The sequence below is a fragment of the Epinephelus lanceolatus genome, chromosome 11 (genome assembly GCF_041903045.1).
Source record: "Epinephelus lanceolatus isolate andai-2023 chromosome 11, ASM4190304v1, whole genome shotgun sequence".
Taxonomy (NCBI): domain Eukaryota; kingdom Metazoa; phylum Chordata; class Actinopteri; order Perciformes; family Serranidae; genus Epinephelus; species Epinephelus lanceolatus.
In genome coordinates this window covers 18,166,138-18,180,406 of record NC_135744.1, presented here as the reverse complement: position 1 = coordinate 18,180,406, position 14,269 = coordinate 18,166,138, and the positions used below count along the sequence as shown (strand labels likewise).

The 14,269-nt window shown below is 38.2% G+C and overlaps 2 protein-coding genes across 5 annotated transcripts in view; one reads left to right on the top strand and one right to left on the bottom strand.

The window, feature by feature from the left end:
• Window positions 1–32: 32 nt before the first annotated feature.
• LOC117272042 (putative monooxygenase p33MONOX) lies at window positions 33–10,598 on the bottom strand. Of its 2 annotated transcripts, none has more exons than XM_033650734.2 (9): window positions 10,417–10,598; window positions 9,178–9,306; window positions 8,887–8,952; window positions 7,059–7,234; window positions 6,788–6,902; window positions 6,437–6,564; window positions 6,024–6,127; window positions 5,498–5,682; window positions 33–1,881 (listed from the first exon to the last, which is right to left on the bottom strand). In XM_033650734.2, the coding sequence occupies exons 3-9, from the start codon at window positions 8,909–8,911 to the stop codon at window positions 1,667–1,669; spliced, it is 948 nt and encodes a 315-aa protein (XP_033506625.1). In that variant the 5' UTR covers window positions 8,912–8,952; window positions 9,178–9,306; window positions 10,417–10,598; the 3' UTR covers window positions 33–1,666. The 2 variants fall into 2 exon arrangements, with proteins under 2 accessions (XP_033506625.1, XP_033506636.1); XM_033650745.2 differs by having other exon boundaries at window positions 33–1,878.
• A 2,470-nt stretch (window positions 10,599–13,068) lies between these two features.
• The window catches only part of pof1b (POF1B actin binding protein), a 43,542-nt gene continuing 42,341 nt past the window's right edge, over window positions 13,069–14,269 (top strand). For 2 of the 3 annotated variants that reach the window (XM_033641377.2, XM_033641360.2), the window contains exon 1: window positions 13,071–13,683. In XM_033641377.2, the coding sequence (XP_033497268.2) occupies window positions 13,366–13,683 (318 nt within the window). In that variant the 5' untranslated portion in view covers window positions 13,071–13,365. Of the gene's footprint in view, window positions 13,684–14,269 lie in introns of all 3 variants that reach the window. The other variant, XM_033641369.2, reaches the window with a different exon arrangement.

Here is a 14,269-nt window from a genome sequence, read left to right as displayed (position 1 = left end):
TGTGAACACAAACTATGTAACATAAACTTTAACTGAGAAGAAACAGTCATTTAATATTTACAGCTGCTGACAGCAGACTGTGTTGTGTTTTGCATCCAACTTGAGACGTGTACACCACAAGATCGAACTGACAGCAGTTACCAGTGGCAAATTTTACTCAATGAAACAAACTCTTCAGTCTTTTTTTTTCATTATGCATGGAATCTATTACAGTACTAGCAAACAGACTGCTTCCACTAAATAGCAAAAGAAAAAATAACAACAATCAGCCAGGTGCTACATGAGTTTCTCACACACATATCCCACAGAAACCTTGTTTAAAGTCATTTAACAGAACTGTAGGAATGTACAATCTCTGCAGCAGACAAACCGCTCAAGTCTTGCTGCAGTTTTCTACAACATGGTCAGTCATTTTCGTTAGTGTGAGGCAACATGTTTTCTGTGTATCTGTGAAAAGTTCTTCCACTTTTTCTGAGTGGCACAAGGTTTCTGCAGGACCATTTGTCACTTCAGTCAACATACACACAGCATGTTCAGCGCCAAAGCTCATCGGAGACAGGAATCCTTCTTATTTGATTGGTGGTAATAAAAAACACAGAGGCAAACATGTCACTGAGCTCACACACTGAAACCTAAAAGGTTTTTCTAGTCTTTGTAATTTTTCCATTTTGATTGAATCCAGCAATCTGAAAACCCTGAAATACCGCAGCACTGTCAGTGTGTGAGTCTTGGCCACATGCAGCTCTGATTTTTACACAAATTATTTTCTTCTGATCTCAAAGATACTAAATAAGTTGCTACAGTAGCATATAAAAAAACCTATAAATTAAGACATGAAACAAATAGTGGAACGTTTCAGCAAGCAGGTGCCAAATTTTTTAAATATTTCCTGAGACCAAATCTTTTACAATTGCATTTGGATACACTTGTTCTTGGTTAGACTAATTCTTCCCACCCTGCTTATTGAAATGCTCCTTTAAGGAGACAAATGAAATGTTTCTGGAGACAGACAGGATGTAGAGACCATTGACACTGAAGATGAAGAAGTTTTCTTGCATTTATCTGCGTCCTGGAGGGCTGTGTAACACGAGATGGTTTGGGTCTGGTTGGAGAGAGTGGGGATAAAGTGCATTTACAGGGGATCATTTTTAAACCAGGATCACCATCAGCTGGAGTCCTTAAGTCCTTAAGATCAGTCAGTGGCCCTTCAGGTAATCTGGCATCAGAAGTCCATGTTGATGCCAGCATGCTGCAGCCAGGTGTAACAGTTAAAAGGGTGAAGGGTAAGAGAGAGTATGATTCTACAGCCAAGCCACACATTAACGACTCAAAGCAATGCAGATGGGAAGTTGTCTACTTTTCTTTATCTGGAATTGTTTCAGTGGCAAAGATGGTGGACTGAATGTTGGAGCTGCTGTTTAAAGGTCCCATGAAATGGCTTTGAGGTTTTACATGAAAAATGGACACTGATAATAGCGCTGTCCTCCGCAGCTGACTGAGGAGGAAGTTTGTCAAACCTGGGAAATGGAAAGAGTGATAAAATGGATGTATCTGCAAAGGCAGACTTGCAGGATCCATTTTTCGGAGGGGTCAGCAACGGAAAAGTTTTCATTTCATGGGACCTTTGGGAATGTGAGCGAGCAGCTTCCACGCGTCATGCGTCCTCTTAGAAGCCAGATGGCGTCAGGATGTTCATGTCTCTGGGTTTGAGCTTGTGTGGGCGTGCCCCCTGTCGTCGACCCTCCACTGTGGGAATCTCCATTTTGGGAGGAGCCACCTTCTGAATGGCGGGGTTGTCAGCTAGCCGCGTGGCCTGTGACTTCATTACCTCCATGGGAGTTGGCTTCTGGGCGCCGCGGTACGCCTGCAGAGCAAAGCCTGCTGGGGAAACAGAAAAGATAATAATGTCTAATATTTTAGCAAAGAAACTGCACAAGGCTCAAAGGATGTAAATAACTACGGAATCGTATTGCATTCACTTCACAAATAAAAAAAAATCTGTTTTATTGAGTATTTTTTTTCGGTTTTTCATGGTAATTTTGTTTCTGTTTTTCGTGTTTTTTTTTGTTTGTTTGTTTTTCGGGGTAATTTTTTCTGTTTTTCTGAATGTCTTTAAGTCATATAGATGGTAAGGTGCCTGCGTAAAGTTGACAAACTAATAATAACACCATCTATATGACATAAAGACAAGTAAGTAGTAAGTAAGTGAGTAAAACTGGATTAAACTAAACAAGCGGGTCATGTTTGCTTCGAGCTCTCAAGAAAGAAATGAAAACGTCTGTTGTTCTATTGCTCTCTTAACTCGAAAAAAATACTCAGAAAAACAGAAAAATTTACCCTGAAAAACAACAAAAAAATACCACGAAAAACAGAAACAAAATTACCACGAAAAACAGAAAAAAAAATGACTCAGAAAAACAGAAAAAATTACTCAATAAAACAGACTTTTTTTATTTGTCAGGTGAATGCAATACGCTTCCGTAAATAACAAAACCAGCTCGTAAGTTGTTTATTTCAGAGTGCGTCCACCATGGATGATTTGTTTACAGCCGCTTACAGCAGTCTGTGACGTCTGCTGGACAGATTGGCCTCACATTAAACAAACTTAACTCCGACCTCTAAAGAATCTGCTTACAGGGAATGTATTAAATGAGTGACACAGGTGGTGTGTTCAGGTTCAGCGGGTGAACAGAGGACTGTTGGTGGAAGCTTGTGCTCCTCACCGATTATTGGATTGTTCAACACAGAGACAAAGGTCGAATGTCCTGAAAGTTCAACCTGAAGTTTGCACAGTGACCCAATGAGGGCTCAGGACACCTGAGGTTATTACATCACAGTGTTTATCACAATAGAGGAAGGGGTGAATGAATGGGTGAGCGTTTGTTTGCGTATGTGTTTTGTCCAATTTCTTGTGATTATAAAAAGTGTAATTTGAAACACCACTTTGAGGTATAACTAGGTAATATGATAACTAGGTAATAACTAGGAGCACTGCAAATTAAGTATTGGAAAGAGCCCTGAACCGCTGCCACTGCTCTGGACCCCTAACAACTTAGCAGTAATTTATTTATTATTATGATAATGTATTTTTTAATTTCATTTTTCTTTCACTGTGATTATTTTACATCATTTGCATATTTATGTTTATTCATTTTCATTGCATAGTTTATACTATATAACCTCTGTTAAGGGTATACAACATAAACATGTTAAGGTTAAGTTGAAGACATTCCTTTTTAGCCGCACATTCCAGGTTTGACAGTCTGGTTTGACTATTTTAACGATTGTTTTATCTTATTTAATTGTTTTTTTTTATTTCTTTTATTGGTTTTAACTCAGGTGTGCTTTTTCTTTTACTGGTTTATATTATCTTACTATCATCTTTTATTGCTCTATTTATCTTATTTTATTCTGTTTTTAGTTATTTTCACTCATATCTGTGGATGTGCTTGTAGATGCATTTTCTTTTCTTTTCAATATCTTATTTTCTTAAAAAAAAAAAAAGAAAGAAAAGAAAAAGGCCTCATGTGGACAAGTGTTTACCCTTTACTACAAACACTAAACACAGGGCATCTGGTTCTTGTGCATAAATGCACATTTCTAATGCTGCTGTGATGTCCATAACAAAGAAACTACAAACTTAAAAAATATGTATTATCTTATTTTAATGGTCTACTTTTAGTATTATTATTTTATTTACTTTGAACAAATTTGCAATCAGTTCTGAGTCATGTCTTGGTATCTTTTATTGGTTTATTCTTCATCTTAATTATTATTTCATTAGGTTTTATTCTTAGTTTTAATTGATTTGATTCACCCTAATGATCTGTTGCTGGAATAAAATGTGCTTTAAAATTAAGTTTTGCTTGATTGCTCTGAATGTTATTATGCGTGAGGGGAAGGGGAACCTAACAGTCAAAATATGTTTGTAAAGTGAATTGTTAGAGTTGTATTGTTAAAATTCTGAAATGAACTATGTCCAAAAAAGATAACTAGGTAATACAATAACTGGGAAATACTGTATAACATATGATATTAGTAAGACATATTTTGTGTATTTAAGTGTCATTAGTCTAAGAGGCTGAATGTCATTTCATCTCCTTGTGCAGAAGTAAAACTGAAACAACTGAATGTTATTAACGTAAAGAAAGGTTCAGAAATGTTTTAATATTTTTTTTAATTAACGATAAAGGTAAGGTAAGTAAGGTAAGGTAACTTTATTAGTACCCAAGGGTAGATTTGGTTTGCAGTTAGGTTAGGTGAGTCGGCTGCTTTCACACAGACAACACTTAGGACAAAGATGTAAGACAGTGACAACACAGTGACAACAGTGCTTCAGACTAAGAGACAGGTACAAATATACAAAAAACATATTAGTATCAAAAAAAAGAAGAAAGAAAAAAAAACAGAGTAAAAAACCATCATGACAGATACAAAAAGAATAAATAGAATAAAAAGGCTGTACAGTCAATTAATAAATTAAAATTAAATTGAAATGTTATACTTTATTTCTATTCATTCTTGGAGGCTTTTGTGTTTGTTTGACTGAAATATTTATTCAAAGGCTTTTTTGTGTTTGACAACTGTGAGGCACTCTGTAACCCTGGTTTCAAGAAGTGCTGTATAACCTTTTACTTGCTTACTTAATATTTTCAGTTAGACTATGACATTTCTAAACAGTTCAATATTCATACAGCAATCTGACAATATTGTATGTGCCAATAAATGCCTTTAAATTTGAAAATAAAATCTTAAAAACCTAATTTTACACTGATGGCAGCAGTGTCTCATAGATTAGAAGAAAAAAACAAAAGTGAATCCCTAAAACCTGAAAATCAATTTTTAGGTTACCATAAGACATTCCTGCTAATGACGAACATATTCTGTTGAACTGGATTTGAACAGCGCAATGGAAGTTAATCTGTTACTTTACTGCAGCAGCCCCTATTTTTAAGGTCAATATATAACCATTTATGATGGATGATTAAATCAGCACAGGTTAGTGTTGCTTCTTGCCGTTCTTATGAATGATATCAAGCTATCAAGTTATTTGGTGTGTTGAAAAGTCTAGAAACCTTTTTTAGTTGACGGATGAGCAAATCACAAGTGAAACAAAAGTGAGAAACCTCTGAAGTTACAAACAAATTACCTACCTAAAGTCATTGCGGAAAAAAAGATTCCTATAGTTTACGAACCGACTGAATCGTCGCACATGCCGTTTCCCAGCCGCTGTCAGTGCTCTAAATTTGAACTCGTCTGCTCTGACTTTTCTCCAGAATGCGGAAAAACTTCACATTAGAATTTGGTTAGTGTTTACCATCAGTCTGAAGGTCATTTCTTCACCCACTAACCTAATTTCTTACATTCTGTCCAGCTGTTACATAATGCGATGTTATTACAAAATATGCCGTCACATGCCAGAACAAACAGAAGAGAACGATTGCAGCTTTGAGCTTTTATTTTCTGTAGCACCCCACAGTGAGGCCATGCTGTTTACCTGTGGTTGTGGAGTCTGATCCCAGGTCAGAAGTCGACTTGTGGACGAGCGGCCGTGGCCCAAACGTACTCCACCTCTCAACCGTGCCTCCTACTCCTCCCACTGCTGTGTCTACTCCTCCCAGATCCACGCTGCTGTTGGAGGAGCTGATGCTGATCTCTGAACTTGTACTTCCAAACCAGCCCCTAAAAAACAAACAAACAGAGTGTAAACTTTTGGCATTAATACTGTTTTCTGGTCATGAACAGACTCTTAAACAGGAATTAGACCAGTGGTTCCCAATTGGTGGATCACAGGTTCATTCTGAATGAACTGCAAGTGACTCACAAACATGTCAAGTTTGTAAAAAACACACTTTATTTTTAAGCACAGTGAATTTCCGGCGTGGAGTTTTTATTCTGAAGTGCTGTATGATGCTGAATATATTAAACTGTGTGGACCTTGAATGAATGACAAAGGAGAAATCTGGACCCCGTGGCTGCACCAGTTGGGAACCACTGATTTAGACCACAGGATGTGTGTGTACCTGCGTTGTTGTTTCGGGGAGCTGTGTGGTGTGTTTGATGGAGTGGACTGGGCGGAGGAGCTCTGCCGCTCTTCTCTGGCCTCCATGCTCTGGATCTGCAGTTTCTAAACAGCAACAACAAAACAGTCGGAAGTTAAATCTTAGATGTCTCGGCAGGTAGGTAGATTTCATTTCATGGACCAGAACTCTTTCTTTCGTTCTTGAGGAGTTTTACTGCATATGAGAAAAATATATAAAGCCTTTAGAGCCCTACAAAACTGCCACCTCCTGGAGCTCTCGGTGAACCACAGTTTAACTATCTACCTGTAAAACACAGACCCTTCTGTTGCGGCTGGAACACCTGCTGATAAATTATTACCTGCATCTTGGTTGTACACATGTGGTGCGGTCTGTGTGTTAAACTTGGGTCTTACGTGGAGTGATTCGGGCAGGCGGTGGTGGTGTCTCGTCTCCTCGGCGGTGAGGCCTTTGTGGGGAGTGTAGCTGGTGTCAGTGAGCCCTGCCCTCTGCTCAAACTTGTACATGCTTTCCTGAGTCTGCTCTGAAAAGCAAAAGAGAGAGAAAATCGTTTTTTTTTAAAAATTTGTTTCAAGTGACGATCCATTTTGTAAATATCAACATCCTGATCCTGTAGCTTTAGAAGGTGACTATAAAAGGTTTGTGTTAAAAGGTCGTGGGCATCGAAGATTTTCCTTGTTTTGTTTACATGACAATAAATAACTACAAGTTCTGCTTAAATAGAGAATATTACAGATGTAGCATACTGGTGATGAGAGAATTCATGATGACAGAGGAGGCCTTGGTTTTCACTACACTTGATGACCTGGAGGAGGTGCTGTCCGGCATTGCAGGCTTTCTCACTGTCCCACTCTCATCCTCCTAGTGGAAAAAAAAAAAAACACACCAACAATCATCTGCACACTGCATTCCACCCTTCCTCTTGATGACAAACAGGTGAGAATAAGAATACGATAATAGTAAAGCAGCTCTGTGTGTGTGTGTGTGTGTGTGTGTGTGTTGTGGAAGCCCTGTCACCTCAGCCAGATGTGAGAACTTTCTCTCCGGTATGATGGGTCGTCTCCATAGGTTGTTGATGCTGATGTCGTGGGGGGGCGTGGACATCGGGGCCTCCAGGTTATCGTCGTAGCTGAGGCCCCGTCGGGTCATCCCGATGGGAAGCTTCATCCCGCCCATCCCGGAGTCCTCTATGGCTGCGGATACAGACAACAATGGCAACTAAACAACAATTTCCTCTTCATGTTCCGTTACAGAGAGCGCACCGGTCTGATACAGCGGCTCGGCAGAAACCAACTGAAATCGATGTCCCAGAAAGAGGACAATCATTAACTGCCTCACTAGCTGGCAAGTCTCCCAGCATACCCTTCAGCTCCATGACGTTAGGTAAGTCAGCAAGTGACACATGCGAACGTACATCAGTTTTGGGAGTATTCCATTCATGTGTTTCTGCATGTTAGGATTATGACCTGGGTTCAGAAACCAGGGTATTGTTAAGATGGTGCATATTTTTGGTGTAAACTTAATCATTGGTGGATTATGAGACAATGGGCCCCTGGGTAGATATACACAGAAGGCCCCACCACCTCTCCTATATAGAAGCAAGACACACAGACTTCATAGTTGTTACTGTTTTGCGTCTCTGTAGTCGTTACACATCTCTCTGTGGTTTTGTGTCTCATTGTGTTCAATTTGCATCTCTTCGTAGTCCTATGATGTGTCACTGTGTTATTTTTGTATGTTTTAGTTGTTAATTTGAGTCCCTTTGTCCTTGCTTTGGGTCTCATGAGGTTGTTTTGCCCATTTTTATAGTCACATTGAGTCTGTGTGTCTCTTTTAAGCTGTTTTACATCTCCTTGTGGTCTTTTTGTATCCCTTTGAAGTTGTTTTATGTTTCTTAGTGATCATTTAGAGTCTCTTCCTGGTTGCTACATATCTCTTTGAGTGACATTTTGCAGGTAAAGGTGAGGGAGGGCCCTGACTCTTTGGGCCCCTTGGCCTGTGCCCAGTAGGCCCATCCAGTAACACATCCATGAGACTAATAATTATTATATTATTACTTGTGTAAACATTCAAAAGTGGGCAAAAAAGCGGATACCTGAGACTTGCTGAATTACTAGATTTACAATTTCTGTCGGGTAATGGCTGCTTCTGCTGGAAGCTCCAATTTCATGAGGGATTCCTACAGCCATGGGACTCTGCTCTTGTTTAGCTAAAAATTGTCTTTGAGCCAGTGGGTATGAATATGAATAGATACTAATAAACAATGTGTGATTCAGTGTGACTCACAGGATGAATGTGTGGGATTCACATCCACACAGATTTGACTGGTGTGAGAGACAAAACAATCTGTGTAATCCCGTTATGTGTGTGACGCAACAAGCCAGTATTTCCTCTGTCTGCTTCCAGTTGTAACCGCAATGCTGCATTCAAGTTCAAACTCAAAGAAACTAGCAGAAGGCTTTGGTGAAAAGATGCAGTGACTCGTTGAATCCCAGCTGAGTGTGTGGGCACAGTTAGGGTGGACAGTATGTGTCATTCCAGCCTCCAAATCAGGCTTTTCAGAAGATTTTGGAGCCTGGCTGCAGCAATTTGCTCCCATTCAGCCCATTCAGTGAGATCCAGCACTGATGTTAAGCATTAAGGCCTGGCTCACAGTCAGTGTTTCCATTTCATCCCAAATTGTTGGAGGGGGAAAACATTTTTTTGTGGGCCGGTGTTGGTATGGGGGGTCACTGTCATGTTGAAACACAAAGTTCAGTGCACACTATCGTCTAAAATGTTATGGCATTAAAATTTACCTTCATAGGAACTAAGTGGCTGAGCTCACATGACAACAAATACTCACCTGGTAAGTCCCCTGGGCCAGACATGGTTTCAGTAAAATGATGAACAAGATCAAGCAGGACAGGACCTGGACAAGAAAAGACAAAGAGATTTCCGCATCACTACGTCTACATACAGAGGTAAGTAACAGAACACAATAGGATGAGAGAGTCTTCTCTGCATCAAACACATTTTATTCTGCAACCTTTCATTCTCCTCATTCTTTATATGCTTTCCCACACGTCTACATGCCTCAGATTACAGCAGCGATGTATAAGAGATAAAAACAAAAAATGACAGAACAGGTTCCTACCTTTTGGCTGTGTTTGTGCAATGTGGACTGGCTGGTGAGTGGCAGCGGCAACAGTTACATCGGTCTGTATGAGACACCCGAAGCCCTCTGGCAATGCATCGTGGGTCGGCAGCCAGGCCAGAGAAGCAGCTATGGAGACAGTAAAGGTCAAAGATGAAAACTGTGTGACAATCTCATCCATTTAATTTGGAGAGAAACCCTCATACTCTTTACAAACACTAACATTTCCACTAAAATGATAAAAACCAGTGTGGGTTTAAACAATGCTTTGCTTTGTATGCGTTTGCAATGTTGGATTGATTGACAGGCTTTAAGATATTAAACTACAGGTTTTCTTTGTGGTAATTTTCACAAAATGGCGATTAAGGGATACTGGAAGAGAGAAAAAGATATAGTGTATGACAAAGGAAGCTTAAGCTCCGTTATGATTACATGTTACATGATTGCAGGGATATTCCAGAGGATGACGGCAGACAGGCTGGATTACATAACAGCATGCAGCATCAGCAGCAGCAGCGGCGGCGGCGCTGCATTAACGTTACTGACCACAGGTTTACTTCAAATTGTTTCATCTAGTGTGGGTGATCAAGCGAGCCTTGCAGTTTACACAGCATATTATAAATATAATTAGAAGATGCATGCATTCTCAGGAATGCTGTGAAATTCACATATACAGCGCACAATTCTGCCAGCAGTATCCACGATAGGGTCACAGGGTTCTCCTCACAGAACTCCATTGAAACATTCGGGATTTTTAGGTGATTTAAAGGCAATGGAAGTGATAGGTATATTACTGTCTGATGCTTTCGATATTCCGATGATGTCATCGTAAAGTCAGCTAACATCTACAGAAGATCTGAAAACATTATTCCCAAGATTATCTCACAGGCTGCTCGTTATTTTGCGTTTCGGTGAGCGGGGGAAACGGAGGGGCCGGTGATCAAAACGTATATTTTTTACTATTAAAGATACTGAATGATGTATTCAAAAATATCCCGATATGAAGAATGGCTGCTAAACATCCGCCAAATGTCTTTAGTCGAGTTTTAACATTTACGTAAATCAACCAAGAAGCGTTGCATTGTTCAATTATTCATTTTTACACAGTAGTTTGGTTGCAGCGGGTGAGTTGGATGAACGAAGATAACGGAACCGAAACTGGCCGAAGGACAAGATGCCCATCGGCTGACGACGACCAGCGGTTGATAACACACTGCTGTCTGCCTTATTTTATCTCACCGGAGGTAATGGCGGCTTCAGGACGACGATTCAGATAAAGATGGCCCTCCTATGTCGACTGGACCGCGCAGAAAACAGAGTTGCTGGGTAGCAGCCATTATCGTCCAACAAATAGGAACTGTTCCCTTCATTTAACAGCTCAACGTCTGTTCTCGCGGTGCATCGCGGGAGTTCTGAAAAATGACTCATGGCAACAAGCGGAGCTGCAGACACAACAAACTGATAAATAAAATGTGTTTACATTTTTTTCCTCTACTTTTACGACTTACATTTAAATGTCTTCATCTAATATTCCAACCCAATCCTTTTTTTAAGTTTAATTGAATGCATTTATTTTTAAATAATAATTCCCTTTATTTTTTCTAAATTAATTTTAGCTATTCATTTTTATCATTTTAATGTTTTCATTTTGAACACTAAAGGCTTGGTACTGTATTTATTTGTATTAATATATATAATCCGTCATGTATTAATGGTATATAATTGCTTCATTCAATTAAAGTTTGGTGAAGAAATACTAAATCCCTTTGCTTTATTTATGTTGCATAAACACAGTCGATATTTTAAATATTAATTATATACATATCTATCTATCTATCTATCTATATATATACATACATATATATATATATATATATATATATATATACACATACATACAATTTTATGCATTTATTTTTAAACACGAAATCCATTTATTTAAATTTTTTTTTTTTTGTCATTTTATCGTATTTATCTTGAATACTAAAGTCTTTTACTGTACTTGTTAGTTTTTTTTTTGCTAGCCTTATTTACTAATATTCATTCCTTCATTTCTGTTAGCCTATTTAAATTAAATTATTAAAGTATGGATTTTATTATTTTTTAAGTTAATTTGATTTAATTCAATGCATCAATTTTTTAATAATAAATTACATTATTTTTTAAATTTATTTTTATTATTATTTTACTTTATAATTTGAATGTACTTACTTTATAATTTGAATGTATTCATTTTGTATTGTTCCTATTTGTATTATTTTTTGGTAATTTTTTGGTTAATTGTTGGTATTTACAAATATTCAGTTTTTATGTATAATCCATCATGTATTAATGGTTTATAATTGCTTAATTAAATTCCACTTTGGCAGGAATTAAAGTCTGATGAAAAAAATACTACAACCCTTTACTTTATTTATGTTGCATAAACACAGTGAATTTGAAATATTTCATTTTTAGACATTGTTGATTTTATTTTTTTAAGTTAATTTGATTTTGTTTAATGCATTTATTTTTTTAAACTAAATCTCATCATATTGATTTTTTTAGATTATTTCAATGCATCATGTCAAATGCTTGATCCCTTAATTTTATCAATGTTGCATATTTGAAATATATTATTTGCAAATTTTATTAATTATATAAGTGCACTTTTTTAATCAATTATTCTCGACACTTTTGTTCTTCTATTTTGCCTGTAGTCGATCAATTTAAAATATTGAATCTATAGTAGTTAAAGTATAATATTCCTCCATGAAATGTGGTGAAGGACAAAAATTACAACGTTAAAAACAACCTTTAAAAGTTCAGAATGAGTTTGACGTGTCACTGCTGGTTTCTGGTTCACTGGCGCCCCCTCGTGGACATCAGCAGGAACTACACGTAGGGCTGCAGAAAAATACACATATAAAACCTTCGTGTTTTTCCCCCTCTAATTTTATTATTTTATTCTAAATGTATTTATTTAATATACCAACCCAACCTTTTTTTAAATTTAAGTCAGTGATTTCAAATACTAAATCTTAAAAAAAAAAAATCTAAAATCTAATAATCTAAAAAAAAAAAATTGTTTTTATTTGAATATTTTCATTTTACAAAGTAAGGCCAGGCACTCTGTTTAATGCTATACATTTTCCCAGCCACATTTACTGAGCCACATTACCCGGAATAAAAATAAAAGTGACCAATAAATGGTGGTACTGTGACAATAAGCATGTCATAAGAATTATTAGATTATTTCACAATTTTCACAGTAGTTTTCTCTGTCTATTATTTAATATTGAGTACTTTTACTCTACATACTTTTGCACAAATAAAATGAGCGACCACGCACAGCATTTGTCAATGAAAAACTAAATAAATGAATAAAATAAAACAAAATCTTGAGTTCTGGACTACCATGTCGAAGCGAGAATGGGCACATTTCTTTTTTAATGCACAAAATTAAGAAACTGACCTTCACCTAAATTGTATTTGTGAGATTTCATGTGACAAATAAACTGATTTAAAATGACTGGCTGCAGATATAGATAGATAGATATTAACTAGATATAACTGAGTCCTGTGACAATATGCTTTCAAACCTTCAACAGGTCTCTCTCGTCATTGGCGTGTTTGTCTCCACCTAGTGGCTGACTGAGACTCAGCAGCCATTTTACCCTTACTTCACTTTGCCTACTATTCTACAGGTATTCTTCTTACTATGGAGTAAATCTACAGGTCTGTCAACTCTTGACAATAAATCACGACAGTGGAAATTCACACGCATTCCCCAGAATTTAGGAGCGGTTTAAATCGTCCAATCCTGCATGTAGGAGGAGCACCTGGAGAACCCCCCTGGTTTTTGGCAGAGCAATCAGGTCCGACTTCCTGCCAGCTGTGAGCCACATTCCCCTCTGATCCCTCCCACCTCCTGAAGAGTACTCGCAGGCAGAGCGACCTCCCTCTGTAGTTGGGTCTTCCTCTCCATTGAAGAACTCCTCCAACCGGACTTTCCTCTCCAGTTTGCCCAGCAGAGAAGGAAGTTACACCGGGGGAACTCAGCTCTCCGTCGCGCCACCGCTGAAGGAAAAACTACCTGCGTGGTTTCGTCCCGCAGCGACTTCCTCGCTTTGAGAACTTCCAACTTTCTGCGGTTGTTGTTTTCCTCTCTCTCCGGGTTTTGTGGGGGGTCTGAGCTGATCCACCAAGATGTCCGTCTCGAGCCAGAAGAAGACGACGACGACGACCTACCGGACCGTGAACGTGGCCTCTCCAGAGCCGGTGACCAGCACGGTGATCTCGGCCGCACCGGTGTCCCCGTTGCCGTACGCGATGAACGGCTCCTACGAGACGGTGCGTTACCTGGTCCCGATGCAACAGGCCATCCAGCAGCCGTCCTACATCCTCATGCAGCAGCCCATGGTGCAGCAGATGGTGTCCCCGGTGTACCTGCACAGCATGCCGCACCTGAGCGTCAGCAGCCAGGAGTCCACCGATCTCATGTACCAGCAGCAGAGCACGGTAGAAGTGAGACTCATGTTCTTAATGCTTGTTAAAACTATTGTTATTATAGGCTGGAACCAAACTTTTCCTTCCTAAACATCAACATTATGCAGGTCAGAGCTCATTTTATTTGGTCAATGAATGAGTTTAATAATCTGAATCTTCCATAATTGATATTTACAGACAACACTAGTGATAAAGAGTGAAAACCCAACATACAAGCTGGTTTAAAACCACTGTACCCATCAAACCCCTGCAGGCAGATGGCTTTCCTAAAATTGATTTTGCACTCTGCACATCAACAATCAACCACGTTTCAATACCAACAATACCAACAGACATGTATACATTTACCTCTTCTGCAAAATTAAAGTTGATATATTTTTAATTATTTTAATTCAAATGTTTTTATCTAGCATACCAACCCAACCCTTTTTGATTTAATTTATTTTTATTTTTAAACACTAAATCTCTTTATTTTAATTTCATATTTTATCATTTTATTATTACTTTTTGATAGTAAAGCATTTACACTGAATATATTTTCATATTTTTTTCTAGCATTTGGTATTTTTTTCTTTTTCTCCTTTCTATATTTATTGATATTAAC